Here is a 20250-nt window from a genome sequence, read left to right on the forward strand (position 1 = left end):
GCCTTTCCCCACCCCACCCCCCACCACCACCCCCCCAACTCGGAAGACCCGAGGTGAAATTAGTAGTAAGAAGGCATGTAATTGAGCGAGTCACGTGCAACGGGGGCCCAGAATCCCAGCATGGAGAGCGCTTGGCCCGGGCGGTGGGGGGGCGGGGGGCGGGGCAGCGCAAGCTCCCAAAAAAGAAAAAAAAAAAAGAGCAGGAACCAGACAGCCAAAGCGGGGAATCGCTCAAAAAAAAAATAAAAAAAATCAAGATGTTAAAAGCTAATTCCCGAGACCGCTTCTCCCAACCAGGAAGGCGGTGTGTGTGTGTGAGGGGGGTACTTTCCGCCTCGCTACTTTGGAACACGGGGCCTGTAAAGCAACATGGCCGAAGGTTATTCTCCCCCCCCCCCATCCCTTCTTGGGTTGCTTTTTTTTTTTCCTTTTAAACATCGCCTTACTTTCCCTTTCCTCTCCCGTCCTTTTTTTTTTTTAATTTATTTATTTATTTTAAAAAAGAGCCCTTTAATTTGGACAGTTCGTTTAAGAGGGAGGAAAAAAAAAAAAAGAACGCCCACCACAGCCATGAAATGGGAGACTGGGGGGGGGAAAAAGGGGGGGGAAAGAATCCTATTGTGGCCGAGAAGCTCTCCCTCCGTGTTGCTCTGCGCCGCCCACCCCGATTCACCCAAGTTGAAAAGCGTTCAGAGAGGGACCATTGTTCCCGGCGTGATTGAGCAAGCAAGTAGCCGCTGAAGGCAGAAAGGGGAAGGGGAAACTTTTATACACCTGCCCTCCCCCCCCTCCTTTCCCCCCCTCCTCCTCCTCCTCCTCCCCCCCCCACCGCCGCCCGGCTCCATTCGGCTCTGGCAGAGAGTCATTCCAGCGTTCGAGAAAGGGGAGGGGGGTTTGCCGGAGGAAGAGCGCGAGAGAAGCGAGCGCAGTTGGAAAATAACACCCGGCGCTCGCGGCCGCTGGATGGGCTGTTCCAAGCGGTTGTGCAATCGCCTTCTCCCTCGGCTCGGTCGCCCCCTCCCCGCCTCTCCTCGCTCGCTCGCTCGCTCGCTCCCTCCCTCCCTCCCTCGCCAGCCGAGACTCATTCGCCTGCGAATTCCTCTGGGGAGGGATGGGATCGGTGCTCAACCAGCAGTATCCAAGTAAAGTATCGTTTTCTGGGGTGGTTTATGTGGCTGAAAGATGGAGTTAAAGGGCAGGATCGCACGTATGTACAGGACAACGTGGGGTGGGCTGGGCTGCTGCTTGCTGCTTTGCTGCTTGCGGCGGCTGCTGCTGCTACTGTTTGTGCGTGTGGCGGGGAGCGTATGAAAAATAATAGCCTGAGTCACAGCAGATGCTGCCTTTTCCTTCGGCGATGCTTTATTTTTCTTGCGAAATGCAGTTTTTTTTATTTCCTCCTCCTACGAGATCTGGGCGTGGGTGCGCTTGAAATGTTGGTGGGGTTTTAAAAATGTTCGTGTTTGTGGGGGGGGGAGGGGTCGGAAGGGAAGGGAAGGAAAATAGACTCGATTTCGTAACGCCGAACGTGCGTTTGCGTGTGCTTTTCCGTCCTCTTCTGTAGCAATCGCTCTTGTGCAGCCGCCAAGGCGATGTTACTAGAATTTAATTCTCTGCCTGTGTGTAAAGAGAGAGAGAGAGAGAGAGAAGTGTGTCGCGCACACTGTATATTTACTTAGTTTCTTGGTTTTTTTCCGCCATCCCTCTCCAAATCAGCGGGGGCGCGTAAAAGTGGAGATGAACCCGGGAAATTGCCTGAACAAGAAGAGGAGGAAGAAGAAGAGGAGGAGGAGGAGGAGAAATCCCAGGTTTTGCACGGAACGGGCCATTGCAAGTGGTTTAATGTGCGAATGGGATTCGGATTTATTTCCATGCTCAACCGCGAGGGAAGCCCGTTGGAGTCTCCGGTGGATGTCTTTGTACACCAAGTAAGCCACTTTTTGTTACTTAAATGCTCATTTCGCTGCGTTTTCGCTAAAATTTAAGAAATCCTAGTTCCGTTTAAGATTGTTTCTGTTTCATATGATCTAAACGTTGTTTGCATAAATGGCTATTGTGCCTGCTCTGTTAGGAACTAATTTCAGATGGCAACAACAACAGTCCCATTGAAATCGGTGTATTGAGAAGGTACCTTATAGTTAATAAAAGCTAATAAGGTACCTTCTCAACACAACGTTGTAGTATGAAGCCTTGCTCTTTTTTTTTTTTTTTTTTGGCTTCCAGTGTAATTCTAGAGGAATTTTGTAATCTATTAGTCAACCGATAAGATCACTCTTTATTAAAATAGGAGAGAGAAAATCAGGTGTAAACCCTGCAATTCTGTGTGTGTTGATTTGAACTTAAAGAATCTATACAAAAAGTAGAACCTACTTAGAAAGAAAACATTAAATAGTGTTACTTTTTGTGATGATACAATGAAGTTATAAATAGTACTTGTCTTGGTCTGCTATTTGGAACAAATGCATCTCATATTGTAGAAAATAACATATCAAAGCCTAATTTATGTTCAGCATGTGATAATCTGTGAGAGGAAAATATATTTTCTAGACCTCTAGAGCAACAAAGCTACTAAAGTCTTTAAGGCTTCCAAGTTTAGAAATGCAAATATAAAAGGTGGTGTCATAAATATTTATGTACAAATAAAGGCATGATTCCTTTACCATGTACAAGGCTATTATGACTGTAAAAACAAATAACAGCATAAAAGAGTTAATTCAGTTAGCTATATTTGACTGCTACACATGTGTGCCTTTCACTTTCTTTTCTGTCCTTTGATTAAGAACTAAAAATCAAGAATTAAATTTTTATTTGTACTATCACATAGTTGGCTCAGGAGGGAAATGAAACAGATACAAATTCCTGAAATTCCTGTGCATGTTGTTAAAAGATTTTTTTAATTTTATTTTAAATCCTTCGTTGAGTGTAGGAAGACCTGGGCTTTGATTGGGTATATCTGCAAAACTTCAATAATGTTTCATGTGAATACATCTGTTATTACTTTTGGGGATTTCCTAGCAAACAGAGACATATATTTTTTGTTGTGTGTCAAGTTTGCTTTCATTTTTTTTTCTGGTTTGAGCAAAATTTTAAGGTGATCTGTTGTGGGTTTTTTATTTATTTATTTATTATTATTATTATTATTATTATTATTATTATTATTATTATTTAGTTGATGGGGATGCAATAGAACAAGGTAATAAAAACTAATACCTTCAGGTTTAAAAATATCTTCTGAAGCAATACTTTCACTGAATTCAGTGGAAATGTTCTAGAATAACTGGTGAAATAATTGCTGTTACTGCTACTCAAAATATTTACTTTGCTTTTCCCATCTTGTAACAAAATTAATATCACTTCCTGAATAGTAATATGGCATCTTGAAACAAAATTAATATTAATTTAACTATAAATATGGAGAATAACTCTGAAATAAATACTAGATTTTTCATTTACATAAATTTGTTTGATTTAATCTACAATCCTCATAGATTTTTCAGTGCTGATTTCTAATGCCACCTGGCCCTTCCAATTTTTTCTCCTTTCCCTTTTTTAAGTTCTCCATATATATTTGTATATATGTAGATGCTGAATGTATATGTGGATTCACATTATACCTGAAAATCAAACTCCTAAAAATCTGTTAAAATAACATTTATGTAAAAGATACTTGTAATTTGATTACTCAAACATTGTCATGTTGAAAGTACTGCGTAAGCTTTTGGCTTCTGTGTTTATATGTTCACAGATTTTTAAAAAAGTAAAATCAAAATATTGGGGGGTGGGGGTAGATTGCAGTGGTAAAGTCTGGAGAACAAATCTTCTCAGTCTGTTCCATGCACACTTGCATTGGTTATTGTGGTTATTGATAGGTTCTAATAATTAAATAGAAGCTATGTAATTGTGTAGACTTGGATTTTTATTTTTTTTTTAAAAAGCTTGATTTCTACATTTCCCTTTCACCTACAAGTCTCTGGGCAAGTACTATTTTTTAAATCTAAGATAAATGTGTACAAGTCATGATCAATCCATTTTTACAGATTTGGACTGTAAAACTATAGCAAGTTAGATAGTTTTCTGTACATATGTATTTTTGCTACTTCCTAGTTGAAACAACTCTTGCTTTTTTAGGCAAAAGATAGCAGGGCTTTAAACATTCTAGTCAGAATTTTTCACAGAAGGTAATTTGAATTTGCATATGTGTGTGTGTGTGTGCATAGGTAAACCATTCAAATGATACAATTTCCAATAATTCTTTGGAAAAAGAAGTGTATTTGAACCTCCTTATGATGTCAGATTAAAATTTAAAGTTCTGTCTACTAAGCTAGATATGAAGAGTAATGAAAGCTAATAATTTTGTAAGACACAAAATTAATGAGTTTGACACATGCTTATAGAATTCAGTAAGCAAGAAAAATAATTATATAGAAGAACATTGAAATGCGTATGAGCATTACTAATATACTGTGTTTAGATATCTAAAGATAATTTGAAAAAAAGCATCTTATGAATTCTTCCTAATATATATGCATTTGCAAATAAGCATAATGAATTCTTCCTGGTGATTTCCTGCAGAAATTTCCTGCATCTGAAATGAAAGGGTGGTACCGAGTAAAATTATTTTGTTCAGCAATACAGGCTGATTTCACCTCCATTACTGCACAAATGGGTTACAAATGATAGAGGGAAAAGGGGCCCTAAAGTGGGGAGGGGGGAGAGAAGAGCAGACAAGGAAAGGAAGAAGCCATGAGCAGCTTGTAGGCATCTCTAGGAGTAAAGGAAGAGCATTATCTGACTAGAGGGAGACTGAAACTCTATAAGCAAGTAAACTTGCCCCCTTGTCTGCCTAGGTCACTATTTGAGGCCCCCTTTTCTGAAACAGACTAACAGCTATCCTTGGCTGGTGCTTTGTTGGAAGTTTTTTGGCATCTCTGCAGAGTCCCTGTTTTTCCATCTTTATATTACTGGTTGTTCTGATGTGGGGTTCTGGTTGTCCTGTGCCAGCAAATTGCATTCAGTGCTGCATGTCCACAAAGGGGCAACCTCAAGGATTAAGGGCGCCACACTGCAGCCTGTACGTGTGCAGGAAGAGGGTGCCTATTTACTGACAAACTGCTTGTGTGGCTGATGTTACTGGAGCCACTGTTGAGGAATGTGTCTGAGTTGAACAGAACAGAAAATCGCTCAGGAGCAAGTATAAGTGGAAGGACAAATTTGGGCATATGGGAGAGTTTCCAACCTGGCCATTGCAGGAAAATAAAGACAGGCTGCTGGTTGGCCTCCTTTCCTAAACATCTAACCAAGGAAGTCTACATTCCTATGAAAGTCGACCGTCTGTGTCACAGATCTCTCTTTTTGAATGCCAAGTCAATTGTTGGTAAAATATGTACCAACCACCATTTAATGCTGAATGGTAACTCCAACCTGTATATACCCATATAATGGAGACTTAACTCCATGTAGAATCGTCTCTGCCAGATGGGTGGCATAGGAGTTTTATAATAATAAATAAACTTGAAGGTAGAGAGTGATTCATCTTTCCCATTTCTCCAGAGTTCTCTGTGATGTAGCAGGCTAGATTTGGACAGCAAGGTTGGGAATCTGGGCTGGGAGCAAATCATTGTTGGTGTGTAAGAATTCCATTTTACTAACAAGAAGTTGTCTCAAACATTCTGCCAATTCTGAGTTCCTATCAGTGTTGGGACAGTTGTTCTGCTGATACCTGTTATTGTATCAGCTATCCTGCTACATTAATATGTAGAACTAGTTTGGCAATGTTAGAGGTGACATTATGTTGCAGTTTGTGTAATCCTTTGAAAGTGGTGCTTTGAAATATGCAAGAGGGCATGAGGCGCCCCAATATTTGGCTTGTTAAAGCAACTGCATCTTTTTTTTTAAGGCTTGCATAGAATGAAATGGCTAGGCATGAACAGGCATGTGAAGATAGCCAGAAGCAGCAGTTTGGAAACATTTTAATAATTTAAAGAGTTTTTTTTCATATATCTGCCATGTCTTCTGAAACATCTGTTTTGAAAGATTTGCACAGTTCTGAAAGTTTCCTGCTTGGAGGATTTAATTGTCCAGAATACTGATCAGTCAGGGGATATTCAGAAATTCTTGCCCACTTAGGGTAGTCCTCAAATTTACTCATTTAGTGATCCTTCAAAGTTACAAAGGCAAAAAGTGACTTTTCACTTTCAGTTTTTTACACTTACGACCATTGCAGCATCCCCCATGGTCACGTGATTTACATTCAGATGCTTGACAACTGACTCACACTTATCATGGTTGCAGTGTCTGCAGTGTCCCTAGGATCATGTGATCACCTTTTGCAACCTTCTGACAAGCAAAGTCAATGGGGAAGCCAGATCCACCTAACAAACAACTTGTTATTAATTTAACAACTGCAGTGATTCAGTGTGGCAAGAAAAGTCGTAAAGTGGGACAAAAGTCACTTGACAAATTTCTCAGGAACCTAAATTTTGGCCTCAATTGTGATTGTAAGGACTACCTATATAGATATTTCCCAGTTAATATCTGCTCCCTTGTCAATCCACAATTAAAACAGCTTCCATTTGGATTTAAGAATTGAGGTGGTGTATGATAAATATGATCCAACCCATTATTTTTGCTTATTTCTATTCGGGGATCTCGAGGTTGCAGGCTAAATTGTTTGGCAAGATGCCCTCCTCTCCTCCTCCCCTCCCCCATTATAAACTGGCCAGGATGTGCTTGCCCTTTGAAGGGGGGAAGAAAATGGAGGCTTTCTTGTGGAAAGTAAATGCCCCTTCCTATTTAAATGAGGTGGTTAGAAATTTGTTATTTAAAAAAAAAATCCCATCTCTTGATTTAGGAATTGATGGGCTAATTTCACGTCTACCAAGAAGAGGATGATCTCAAAGTACAGAAGGTATCTAGCACAGATCAGGGGTCCCCAACCTTTTGGGCACCAGGGACCAGTTACGTGGAGAAAGGTTTTTCCGCGGACCAGAGGGGGCATGGTTTTGTGTGCTGCCTGCATCCTGCGGATGGGGCTTTCCTTCTTTGTGCGGACCGGTTGCTAGCATGCCACAGCCCGGTACTAGTCCAAGGAACCAGGGGTTGGGGACCCCTGATCTGGCAGATCTGGACTTATTTCAGTATGTTTTTGGCTGGGTTTGGGTCATCTTAGTAAATGATCTCCGCTTGAAAATGGATGGAAAAAAATGGGTATTAATTCACATAAATGTTAGAGTGGATTTTGTTAGCATTGCATATGATTTACTGCTAATCATTTGCTGTTTGCAATGATTCTAGTCCTTTTTGTTGGATATACAGTATTCAGGGGGTACTGCCGGGAACTACTGTTTACATATGATGTGTTGATCTATGGTGTTTCATGGAATTGTGCCTTGTCTTCTTAGTTGTCAGACATCTGTACGTAACCTCTGGAAATACCAAAGTGAGTGCCCTTGATGTGCTGACGTGAGTCAGCTTATGTTGTTGTCTTCCAGCTCTAGAAAACGGTTGACACCATTTGATTCCTTCTTCAGTTGTAGAGTGAACAAACTGCAGTTAAACCCAGATAAGACAGAAGTGCTATTAGTCAGCTAATCTTAGGAATTTGGGTTCAGGTTTTTCTGGAATCATGTATATGGATTGGGCTTGGATTTTGTATTATTTTTTCCCATTGTAAATGTTAAGACTATTTTAGTTTTTAGCCAACTGAGCACAAAGGACTAAAGAACTAAAAAGTAAAAAGATCAAAGGCTGAAAGCTACCCATTCCAGCCGATTTAAGAAGAAATTAAATTGAGTGCTATTTATTTTAGGTTTTTTTTTAATTTATGAATGTTTAAACTGTCTCAGTGAAGGTACTAAAGTAGCATAGAAAAGCAATGCAACAATAACAATAAAATACAATATAGGGAACAAAAGCGGTACAAAATAAATTCCAGTTAAAAGTAACAATTCATATAATATTCCTGGAACCAAGCTTTAAAATAATTTCAGTTATCCCAAATTGCTGGTGAGAAACAGAAAATACAAGTAACACATGAAGAGGAACTTGTGGAAGGAACTTACATTTACCGTTTGTGGTGCTTTTCTTCAATTGTCTTTTTACATAATATACTGGAAGTGAGGCAAGAGATGGAAGACAAAGCAATTTATCTGAACTTCTTTCTCAACTGTCTGTAATAGGTAAATGTTCCCAAGGTAACTTCACACATAAGTTCCACCTCAATATTAATGATCAGAATTGTAATTTATTTCCTCTTAATATCAGGAGAATATTTGCCCCAGTCTCCTAAAACTGGCTGGCTGGCCGGCTGCCTGCCTGCCTATCTACCTACCTACCTACCTACCTACCTGTCTTATTTAATGCATGTGTGTGTGTGTATATATATACACACACAATATGTGCTATTATTTTTCTATTTGATTTTAATTTGATATTAGCTGCCCATAATTGTCATTTTGAGATGGGTGGTCATATAAATTAACATAAACCAATTCAATATTCAAAATCCAGTTCACACAAACCTATAACAACATACAAATTTAGACTCAGTTTCAGCATTCTGTCTCTCTTTTCTTTTACTTTCTGGCCTGTAGAATGGTCCCAGCTATTGTTTTTCAGTTTAGGTCAGTAAATTATGGGTTATGTCAGAGGTTCCCAATCTTCTGGGCACCAGGGACTGATTCCATGGACAGAGGTTTTTCTGTGGACCAGAGGGGGTGTGGTTTTGTGTGCTGCCTGCATCCCGTGAATGGGGCTTCGCTTGTTTATGCATCCTGGTTTCTGGCATGCTGTGGACTGGTGTTGGTCCACGGACTGGGGGTTGGGGACCCTTAGGTTATGTAATGTATTATTAACAAATTACTATGGCAAGATGTGGCTTGCTCCGCACAGTTATAAAGTTCCATTTCCCAGGAATTCAGCCCATGACAATTGTCTTTTCATAGTTCTATGCTTTCCATCTCCATGCTCTTTATTAAATGGATGTCTCTTTTTACAGTTTACTTTTGTTGCATCTCTTTCCAGTTTGCTAGTACAGTATTCATTGCATGCTCTTTATATTCCCCGAAGTTAAATTTTAGTCCATGGTCCTAATTAAGCCGAGTAGATAAATATCAATGTGATCAAAACACAAATTTTCCTCAGACTGAAATTCTAAACTTCATTCTTGTACGTTGCAATAAAAGCAATTCGCTTACTCCTTAATTAGATGATCAAATAACAGGAGTCTAGTGTAGAGAAACAAATTCCCTCTAATCTGCTGTGGTGTTCTTAAAACAAACATTTGTATACTGTTGGCCATCCTGAATCTAATGATGGGGTGGGCCATTTGCAGCCCCCACATTTTCTTTTTGTGACCTACCAGCCAGTTACAATCTTGATTTCTGAAAAAAAACCCAGAGATTCCTGTTTATCTGAGGTGGGAAGCAGATAAAAAAACTATACTGTAAGTCTCTAGGGAGGTGTTTTGGGGTTGTTGTTTTTTTTCAAAAATAAACCCTGTCAAATTTCCAATAGTTACCTGCTGCCTTGCTAACATTAATGATGTGGCCCTTTCTTTAGCATTATGACCTGCACTCTGAAAAGTTAAGTGTGGCTTTTGTTCATCAAAGCATAAAGTAATATTGGGAAAAATTCTAAATCAGACTTGTTTGTTTTCCACTCTTTTGCTGTATTAATGTTTTTCTATGCACTTTTTTTCTACGCACTTTTAACACATTTTCAAATAATAACAGTGGTATTTTGGCTGCATATTGCATGATTGGTTATACGTTTTGATGTTCAAAATTTAGGAAACTGGTTTGTTAAGTAAAAGATAGAACCAAAGTCTTGTTTAAATCATTTGCTTTGTAAAAAGTAAGTTGCGTATTGATATGTATTGCATTATCAATGGTATATAGGAAGGGCAATGAGGTTTCATTGAAATAACTTGCCTTGCTACAATAAGAGACTTGAGGCCCTCTTAATTATATCCAAATAATAATTATTTTTAGTTATGCTTAATTATTTAAGTGGTTTTATAATATATTTTAATTATTTTATTATATGCTGTCCAGAGTCACTTTGTGTGAGATGGACCGCCATATAAAACCAGATTTTGTGAGATATTTAATTTCATATTCAAATAAGATAATTTATGACTATAGGACTATGTAGCTTTAATCCCAAAGCAATCAAAATCAAGCTGTCATGGATTGTACATACATATAAAATAAGTCTCACTTATTTTTAATTGTGTGATTTTGTAGATTTTAAATTCAAAGGTCTCTTGTAGTTTTACTGTCTTATTTTATCAGTAGTCTTGTGGCTTATATACTGAAATATTTACCATGCTAAAAATTAAGTCAGACTACAGGCTATATAAATGCACAAAGCTTTATATTTTATTGATTTGTAATCGGCTGGTTGAATGAACTCCTAATTATTCCAGCATTGTAAGTGTAAACCTCTGAATATAAATTGGTGATCAGTTATATATTGACAGACCAATCTTTCCCATCTTTGGGACATGGATCCTACCAGACCTCTCTCCCTTTGAATAAATCTCTCCCACTAATGGGTCTGAACCCCATCATTTAGAGCTCTCGTGTGAGGTTTATTTTTTTTATTTTATTTTATTTTATTTTTTTTTTGGATTTATATCCCGCCCTTCTCCCGTAGGACTCAGGTTCTAGACCAGGGGTGTCAAACTGCTGGCCCACAGGCCGGACGCATCATCCAGAAGCCACGCCTACCCCATTGGCGGCAATGGCAAAACTGTCCCGATACGTTGCGAGACGACACATGACGTCGCGAGTTTGACATGTCTGTTCTAGACCATTCTGGAGCTGGTGGATTTCTTCTCCATCAATCAGAGTTGAGAAAAAATGTTGGGCAAGAAACAGAAAATGAATATTCATGTATTCGTTTCTTGGCTGATATCTATAGACAAGGCTTTGAAGAAGGATGTGTGTATGTGTATGTGTGTGTATCCTATTTTCACTTCCCTCTTCCTATTTTCTCACAATAACCCAGTCACTTTCATGGCTATGGCAGGATTTGAACTCACTGCCTTCTGCTTTCTAGTGTCTTAACCACTAGACCAGCGGTTCTCAACCTATGGATCGCGACCCCATTTGGGGTCAATCGACCATTTCACGGGGGTCGCCAACAAGGCTGTCCGCCATTTTTTTTCCCTTTTCCGGCGGGTGCCTTACCTCCCTTGAGCTGGGCCAGCTGGTGGTCGGCCTGCTCCGTCTCTGCCGCTTGCCAGCTACGCCTCGGCCGGCGCAGAGGGTGGAACCATGCATGCGTGGCGCTCCCGGGCAGGGAAAGTCCTCGACTTACGGCCGATTGGGTAGTCCTCGACTTACGACCGGTTTAGTCCTCGACTTACGACCGGTTGGGGGTCGCGGCATTAAAAAGGTTGAGAACCACTGCACTAGACCAAACATCTCCCCCCCTCTCTCTCTCTCTCACACACACACACACAGAGTGGGTGCTATTCTCATAATTTTACCCAATTATTGAAAATTAAAAACAAGTATGGAAAGCAAATCCTATGGTTTGGAGGGGGTTGTTTTATTTTGTTTTGTTTTGTTTGTCTTCTTTTATATATTGCATTGGGTTTTGCTCTCTTGGTATCTGTTGATTCCTGGTGATTGTCTGGACGAGCCCTTGAAGTTTTATTGGCAAAATTTTGCAGAAGTGGTTGGCCATTGCCTCTTTCCTAGGGCTGAGAGAGAGTGACTTGTCTAAGGTCACCCAGCTGATTTCATGCTTAAGGCAGGGACTAGAACTCACAGTCTCCTGGTTTCTGCATTACTACACCATACTGACTCCAGTATTTCTGTTAATTGACCAAAATTACCTCAAGGATAATGGCTTCATCCATTATGGGTAGAACAAAAATTTAATCTTCTTTTCATTCTTTCCAAGCCTTCTGAGAAAAAAAATTTAAGTTCTATTCCAATTTTATGCAATTAGTCTGTGCATTTGGCACAAGAGAATATTGCTTACTATGTCTCATTTTTATTTAATGTGGTCAATTTCCTGCAGAAGAAGATTCTTTGTTTTTTGCTTTAACTTTTGCTTTAAAATTTGTGTGCAAAAAAGAGAACTGTCAAGGTCCTGAAAAACTCACAAACACGATTCTCTGAGATCTTGCATGGTGATTCAAAGACCAGTACCAGAATTTCTTCCACAAATAAATCTGATCTAACCCGATGTTGTTTAACGCATTAATGTTGATGCTATCTGAGAAAATATTTGGTACTAGGAAAAAAAGGTACATATAAATACATTTTATGAATTTAAATGGAAAAGAATAGATATTTGGTTTGAAATCAATATGTATGATAATATTTTAAGTTCAGGTTTAGTTGCCAAGGTTCTTCTTCATTCATATATTGGGGGTGGCCTTGCAATGCTATCACCATCTACATCCCAATCCCTAGAAACTGGTACTCAAAATTTAAGTGGTAAGAATACAGACTGTTTCATTGTAGAAAAATACTGTAAAGAAGAAAACCAAGCTATTGTCTCTGTTTTGATCTATATTAGTGTTTCTCAACCTTGACAATTTTTAGGCATGTGGACTTCAACTCCCAGAATTCCACAGCCAGAAATGCTGGCTGTGGAATTCTGGGAGTTGAAGTCCACATGCCTTAAAATTGTCAAGGTTGAGAAACACTGAGATTCTATATTATCTATGGACTGTTTCCCAATTTCAGTTAGGTCCTTAGTCAATATCCTGACATCTGATCATTTGCTTGCTAATTAGGTTATTAAATTAAGTTGCACAGGAAAAATGCTCCTCCCAGAGAAAGGGGTAGAAGTAAAACCCAATAAGGATACTTTTAAGTTTATTGATCTGAAACCACATTAGTGGGGCTTCAGAACTCTTTAGAAGCAAGTGAGACTTGAAAGTATTGTCAGTTGAACCAATTCTTTCTTAAAAAATCAATTCAATTAATGATGGGAATTTTTGTAAGTAACTCAGTTTAATCAAAGTTTACCAGGAAGTGAATATGTGTTTGTTTCTAGGTCACCTCCCGAAGCTTGGCATTTTGGACGTGTTAAATAATTAGGAATATATTCATTTTCTTCATGCAAAAAGTCAAACTCCTGATCCATTTAGTTTATTTTTTTCTTCTTCTTGAGCTACATCTAGGGTGGTGAAGGATTGATCATGGGGGTCTGCTATTAAGAGGTGGCCACTTTCAGGATTTTGTATCTAGCTTCAGTATCTGTTGAGAAGTACATGCAAAAGGCTTGCAGGAGCTGTGATAAAACTAAATACATTCTAGCCTAGCTGTAGAGGTGTTTTGGGAGAAGTCAACAGCAGAATAGATAGCTACATCCTCTTGGTAAACTGAAGTACAGTTGTCTTTCTTTCCAAAAATGTTTCATTCCAAGCTATCAAGTCTAAGAGAGTCAGAATTAAATCTATAAATCCCCCCCTCCTCTCTCTCACACACACACACATCTAAAAAAAAATAAAGTTGAAAAAAATAAACTCAGATGAAATCAAGCACAATTAAAAACAAAATATCAATAGATTTGGACACACACATATACCTTACATTAGGGCTGTAACTCCCCCCCCCCTCTCTCTCTCTCAGATTTCAGTATGCAAATGAAACATTATTGCGGGCCCCCTATATTTTATATAGCATGATCTTTTTTACTGCCAGGTTCTGGAAATCTTACTTGATATGCCTTTCACTTCTCTGACTTCATCTGGCATTTTTCTACCCAGTAGACGGTGTATTTGAATGAAAAGTTGGATATTCAAAGATAATGAATTTTGAGAGAATTATGACTGATAAGAGTGGTTTTAATACTGAGGGGAAAATAAGCTTAAGTAAGAATCTTGAAAACAGGACATATAATGACTTAATAAGATGACTTCTATAAATACAATTGAAACATTAGAAAAGATGTTATATGTTGATGTTATTGTTATATGTACAAATGCTATAAAAATGTTTATACCCAACTCTGTATGTATTGAAAGTATTAGGAATTATATTTGTTTAATGTAGACAAAAGGAGAATATTACTGGATGAAAAGAGGATCAGGGAAACATATTATCAACTAGCATATTGATCAATTATAGAAATTAATTATTATTGATTGTTTTTAAATATATGAAACCAGACAACACATTGTTCACTAAGCACTAAAGATTGTTATTGTAAAAAATTAATAAAATACATTTTAAAAAATTGTCACAAATCACAGTTGCTTTTCTGCAATACCTCCACTTTAAAACCCAATTCAGTAATGGCTTTGCTTAATGGTTAGGGAATTCTTTATTTCCACACAATTGCACATAGTTTTATTACTTTGTGCAAGAACCTGACCAAATCATGTGAGGTGCCCGTTTAAGTAAAATCTGTTGATTGTGTGTGTGTGGGGGAGCCATTTTAAAATTATTCAGCTAAACTGAACTTTGTGAGAATTGACCTTGAATTAAATTATTTGGGTGACTAATATCTCAAAGCAACAATTAAAGATATTGCTTTCTTGATTAATCACTGTGTCACATGAAAAGAGTTTCTTGTACAAAAGTAGATGAGCCTAAGTTTGTAGGAACATCTAGTACTACTGCCCTTTTATGCTGGGATCTCCTGTGTTTGTTGTTATCCAATAATTATAGGCTTGCCTTGCAGATTTGTTTACTTGTTTGTTTATTTATTTGAAATAGCTATACTGAACCAAGTATTCCACAGTTGAACCCTGAGCTATATGCATTCTCTTCCATTAGAAACAGCTGTAGTGAGGTACCAAGACTGAGAATTTTAATATAGTACTTTTCATAATATGTATCAATGTTTTCTGCATTAGAAATTAAAATAGAGAAATTTTAGAATGTTGATTTATTTGACTTCACAAACCTCCTGAAAATGTCTCAGGGACCTCCAGAGATCTGCAAACCATAGATTGAGAACCACTGGCTTAGAGTAAGCATTAGTTGAAGATTAAAAGTATCCTTTCACTCAATTAAAAATATCACACGAAGAACATACAATTTTTTTAAAAAAATATATGAAATATCTTTTGATGTCAGGAAGCATGGCTATGCAGTAGATGCCAACACATAATAAGGATCATGGAAACTATCTTGGTTGTCAGTTCATAAGATCTAGTAGGGCACTTAGCTTGTACCTGTGAAGTCCAGTCCTGTGCATGTTTCTGGACACAGTTTTTGAAAATTCATTGAGAGTGCTCTGAGATCAAGCATGTGTAAGAGTGCATAGCTGTGTGCTTTCATTTAGCTAAATGGTGTCTTCAGTAGAAACGAGCTTCTAGTATTAAGATATCTCTGATGTCAGAGAGAGAGAGTCAGTCTGATATAGTAGTTGATGCCCTGGACTAAAAGCAGGGAGACCTGAGTTCTAATCCTGCCTTAGGCACAGAAGCCAGTTGGGGGACCATGGGCCAGTCATGCTTTCTCTGCCCTAGGAAAATGGCCTTGGCAGCCAACTTCTGAAAATGTTGCCAAGAAAACTGAATAAATTTATTCATCTTGTTGGCAGGTTTCAAGACTGACTTGAAAAACCAAACCCCAAAATGTTGGAAAATAAAACAAATCAGGCAGTCATATTCTCTCTTCTATTTCAATGCAAATGTAACATATGTTGAAATCAATGTTTGTTTCCCGTTGATAGAACTAGGAAGGTAGAGTGTTTTTTTCTCTCCTGTCTAGAAATCCTTTCAATCAACTACAAGAGTTTCAGAGACTTCAGAACAGATTTTGTAGGATACTGGATGCTGCAGAAAATCCCATTGCCTGAATGTGTTAACACATATTTTACCTGTGAATATTGCACAATCCACACACATCTATAAAACATTTTCATGCACATTTCTGTACCCTTGACTATTATTCCAAATCCCATGGATCCTTTTGGCTAAGATAGATAACACTGTATTTACAAACCCTCCCATAAATTCCTAGAGCCCCAGCAAAGTAGATTTTTTTTTCTATCCCAAGATATAAGTCCAATTATACTTTGGAGTCCTACCAACTATCAGATTTCCAAAAATTCTGTGAAGAAGCTTATGTTATGCTTTAGAAAACTTTCAATCTGGATCAGTCTATGAAATAATCAGTTAAATTGATAACTTACCATTTTTTTTAACAAAGTCACATCTCATTTACAGAAAAGTTGGATAGAAAATTGGAATATCACTGTTTAAACTATACTGTATTATTTCACACCTGGTTACAAAAGCCACCTCAGGAGAACAAAATTACTATCCAGGATATTTTATTCTGCTTCCATTTTGTATCTGTAAGGCTTAGTTGAGATTAAAATTATTGTAGGTAAAGGTTTCCCTGTCCAGTTGTGTCCGACTCTAGGGCGTGGTACTCATCTCCATTTCTTGGCCAAGGGAACCAGTGTTATCCAAAGACGTTTTCTATGGTCATGTGGCCAACATGGCTAAACACCAAAGGTGCATGGAACAGTTATGGTCCCATCAAAGTGGTACCTATTTATCTACTTGCTCTTGAATGCTTTTGAACTGCTAGGTGGGCAGGAGCAGGGGCAAGTAAGGGGAGCTTTCCCCATTGCATAGAGCTCGGGTCTCAAATCCAACTTTCGAGTTGACAAGCTCGGTGTCTAACCACTGAGCCATCGCGCCCCCTTAGTTAAGATTAAATGAATATTGTAGAGGTGAGTTGAGATTAGCTCTACAACAGGGGTGTCAAACTGCCGGCCCACGGGCTAGACACATCACGCGGAAGCCGCGGCCATCCCATTGCCGGCAATGGTACGTCGCGAGTTTGACATGTCTGCTCTACAATATTCATTTTTGACATTAATGAAGGCATTGAGTGTTATTTTAATCGTGCCTGCATTGTAGCTTACAGCATTCAGGGAGTAGTCCTGAGAAGGGTTCTTTGGTGAAGCCATCCAAGTTGCACTCCAACCCAATTTTGTCTCAAAAGGAAATGACCATCCCCATGCTGATACCCTCCAGATTTCTCCCAACCCACGTTCACTGCTTTTTAAGTATTTCTTTTTGTATGTCTTGTTACTTTCAGCCCATATCTTTTGTTCTTTCTTTTTTTCTTAAAGTAGGGCTTGGGTTTTAGATCGTACCTGCCATGACAGCTGTAGACAATCTTGCTTTATGGATTGCAAATTTACTAGAAATTTCATCAAAGCCAATGAACCATTTAAAGGCCATTCAGTAATGATTTTATTGACCACTTTTAGTCAATTCACGATTTGTTTGTTTTTATTGTATTTACAGATCACCCATCTCCCTCACAGAGCAACAGCCTGGTGTTGTCTCACATTTTTTTTTTTTCTGATTATGATCTTTTTAACTATGGCCAGAAGTGAACATTCCTAAGCACCATATAATTAGATTATTCTGTTTTGTCCTGCAGTGTTTTGAGCAATTGAAATAAATAAAGGGTGGCCCGCTAACCAAAATAATCTACTTGACAATGGATTTCATTGATTTTATGAGCGTGTCTTGTAGACTGAGTGATTTGATCAATCTTTGAAATACATTATAATTGGTGGAACTTGCATAAAATCCCTTAGGGTGAAAAGTGGTATACTTCATGTCATGTCTTTGCTTATTGCCAGCATTTGTTTTGCCTGCAATCCTAACTGTTCCGGATTGAACTTGTGGATAAAGTGTTTATTTGACTATACACTAAAGAAAGTTGTTTGAGAACACGATAGGCTGGTTTATGTAGAACCCTTTTCCAAGTTTGTTTCAATCTGCACTTTTGATCCATTTCAGTCCTTGTGCTATGCCATATTAAGCAGAGTTTACATGACATTTATGGTTCAGGTAATGATGGCTGGTTTAGTTTGCCCTCTTTTTGTTGTTTTCATGCAGCATTATTCATGTTGCAAACATCCAGCAAGGCTCTTCGTCATGTTTACTACTTTTCCATTACAGGAACTCTCGATTTTTTTCCTTTTTTTTTTTGGCTGGTTGAGTGATTTCTCCATTTGCATAAAGCCTTCAGGTGCTTCCTCATAGTTCTATTTCCACTCCCCCCTCCAAAGCAATTTGAAGTGGACCTGCTGATTGGCTCATTGTATTTTCCACATTCTAAACAACCTTTCACTGACCAACCAGAGCCTGCAAAAAAAAAATAATGCAGTTCAACCCATGCCCTACCCAAGCAATTGCAAGCTACTACAGATCCTGGGGGCAATAAAAAATTCCCTCATCTCCATCCTAGACAAAAAAATAATAATGAAACAAAACAATAATGTGTTCTGACCACCAGCCATACATACCTCTCCTTTCTGAACAAAAAGCAGTTCCACGCCATCCCCACCTATACTCTACTGAAGGAATGATGCTCCCCCCCCACCCCCTTCTTCACTTGCACACAAAAGCGCAAGACATGAAATAAAGCCAAGGCTGCCGCTAGCAGTTTGGCTGCCTGCTTGTCCCCTGCCTGCCAAGGAGAAGGAGAAAACAAGGCAAAACACTTCTCAATTTCACACTTAAGACCCACCAACGTTTGCCAAGGCAATTGAAACTTGGGAACCAGGAAGAGGGCTGAGGCAAAAATTGTGTTCAGTGAGGAAATGAGCAATTCCTCACCTCCGCTAGCTTCAGTACAAAAAGGAGGGGGGGGGAAGTGAGTTGGGGGAGGAGAGGACAATTTCAGTTACACCTCAGCTGAGTCAGACATAAATTAGATCTTCTGTCAAACTATTGTCCCAGAGATGAGAAGCTGCTGCTGAAGTAAGGTGGGGTTATTTTGTGAACACATCTGAGGTTTTCCTTCAGCTAATATCTTTTTTTTCCTCCTGGTTGAAAGGAATTGCTTCTAAGAGTCTCTCTCGAGAAGATGTATGCTGAACTGTAGCTATCATGTGTCCAATCTATCTATATATATCTATATCTATAAATAAAAATGTAAATGTTCGTTTGTTCAAAATCTTAAATCTCCGAAAGTTCTTCACCGATTGCTTTCAAATTTTGACACAATGTTGCATTCGAATACGCGCGTGTTTTTATATACCTACTATTATATAGATGTCACACTTGTGACAGGTAAAACATTATATGTTGCGTGTTCTAGAGTCGGCAAACCAGACAATCTCTATATCTGCACAGACAATGGAACAACAAAAAATATTGTATACCCACAAGCATTGTGAAATAAAACATATTACAAATGTGCGCTTTCTCTTTTCTTTCTTTTCCATTTAACCAGACTGAGCCACAGCAACGCGTGGCCGGGTACAGCTAGTGTAAGCATAAATATAGACAACAGTAAAGAGGGTCCATTATAAAACCCATTCTTCTGTAGTTTTCTATTTATTTAAGTGATTTATTGTAAAAATTTCAAATCTGAAAAAACTAAATAATTAAATCCCTAAATAAGGGATGCAAGCATTAAAATGAATGTTGTCCATGCTGTCTGTTTAATCTTTTTTTTTTTCTCACCCATTCAAGTTTTGGGCTCCCAACTGCTAATTTTCTTGATCAAACCAGGCAAGTGATAGTTCACTTCCTCTGGCATTTTATAACCCACTGTATTCCTACATATTAAAACTGTTCTGGTAATTACTGTTTGTCAGTTAATGTGATTATTTTTATGAAACCACAATTTATTATGTTATTAATGGGATACCAAATGCTTCTGAAATAAGTAGTACACTTTTTTAAAATGATAGTTCAGCTTAAGCCCTGTGTCTTAGCAGGTAATTGTGAGAAAATTTACAGTTTTTCATTGGGTTGTAATGAATAGCATTTGAAAAAAATAATTCCAAGATATCTTGTCAGGATCTTTCTTTGCAGTGAATGTATTTTGCCCTGGATTTGGTTTACTGTGAATAATGTGGGAATAATTGTCTATCAAGTAACTGTATAGGATGGCCGGAAGTTTGTATAACACTGGGATGGTGAAGCACAGAGCTATTGTTAGCTATTTCTGCCAACTACTGTAAAACATTTTGCAAATTAAAGGGTTGAATCTGATACTGTCATGCTTAGAATAAATCCACTGGAATTAGCGGGACTTATGTTAATCACGAGTCTGCTCTATGTTTGTTTAAATCTAAATTCAATCCTTTGTATTGTATGAAGTCTAAATGATCACAGAAATTTATGATTGCCCTTTATTTAGGGAATATTAAATTTATCAGTACCGGCATAATACAGCAAAATTAAATTATCTTTTGAAATCCCCTTTAGTTTCAGGACAAATTTATTTGATTTGTCTTAAAATCAAAAGATGATTTTGACAGGAAGACTATGTTGGGGAACATTAA

At 38.3% G+C, this 20250-nt stretch overlaps 1 protein-coding gene across 1 annotated transcript in view; it reads left to right on the forward strand.

The window, feature by feature from the left end:
- The first annotated feature begins 369 nt into the window (after positions 1-369).
- Positions 370-20250, forward strand: part of LIN28B (lin-28 homolog B) — a 63958-nt gene continuing 44077 nt past the window's right edge. Inside the window, exons 1-2 of the mRNA XM_015812221.1 lie at positions 370-379; positions 1717-1928. Of these exons, the coding sequence (XP_015667707.1) occupies positions 370-379; positions 1717-1928 (222 nt within the window). The remainder of the gene's footprint in view (positions 380-1716; positions 1929-20250) is intronic.

The sequence above is a fragment of the Protobothrops mucrosquamatus genome, unplaced genomic scaffold, assembly GCF_001527695.2.
Source record: "Protobothrops mucrosquamatus isolate PMUCROS unplaced genomic scaffold, P.Mucros_1.0 scaffold_58, whole genome shotgun sequence".
Lineage (NCBI taxonomy): Eukaryota > Metazoa > Chordata > Lepidosauria > Squamata > Viperidae > Protobothrops > Protobothrops mucrosquamatus.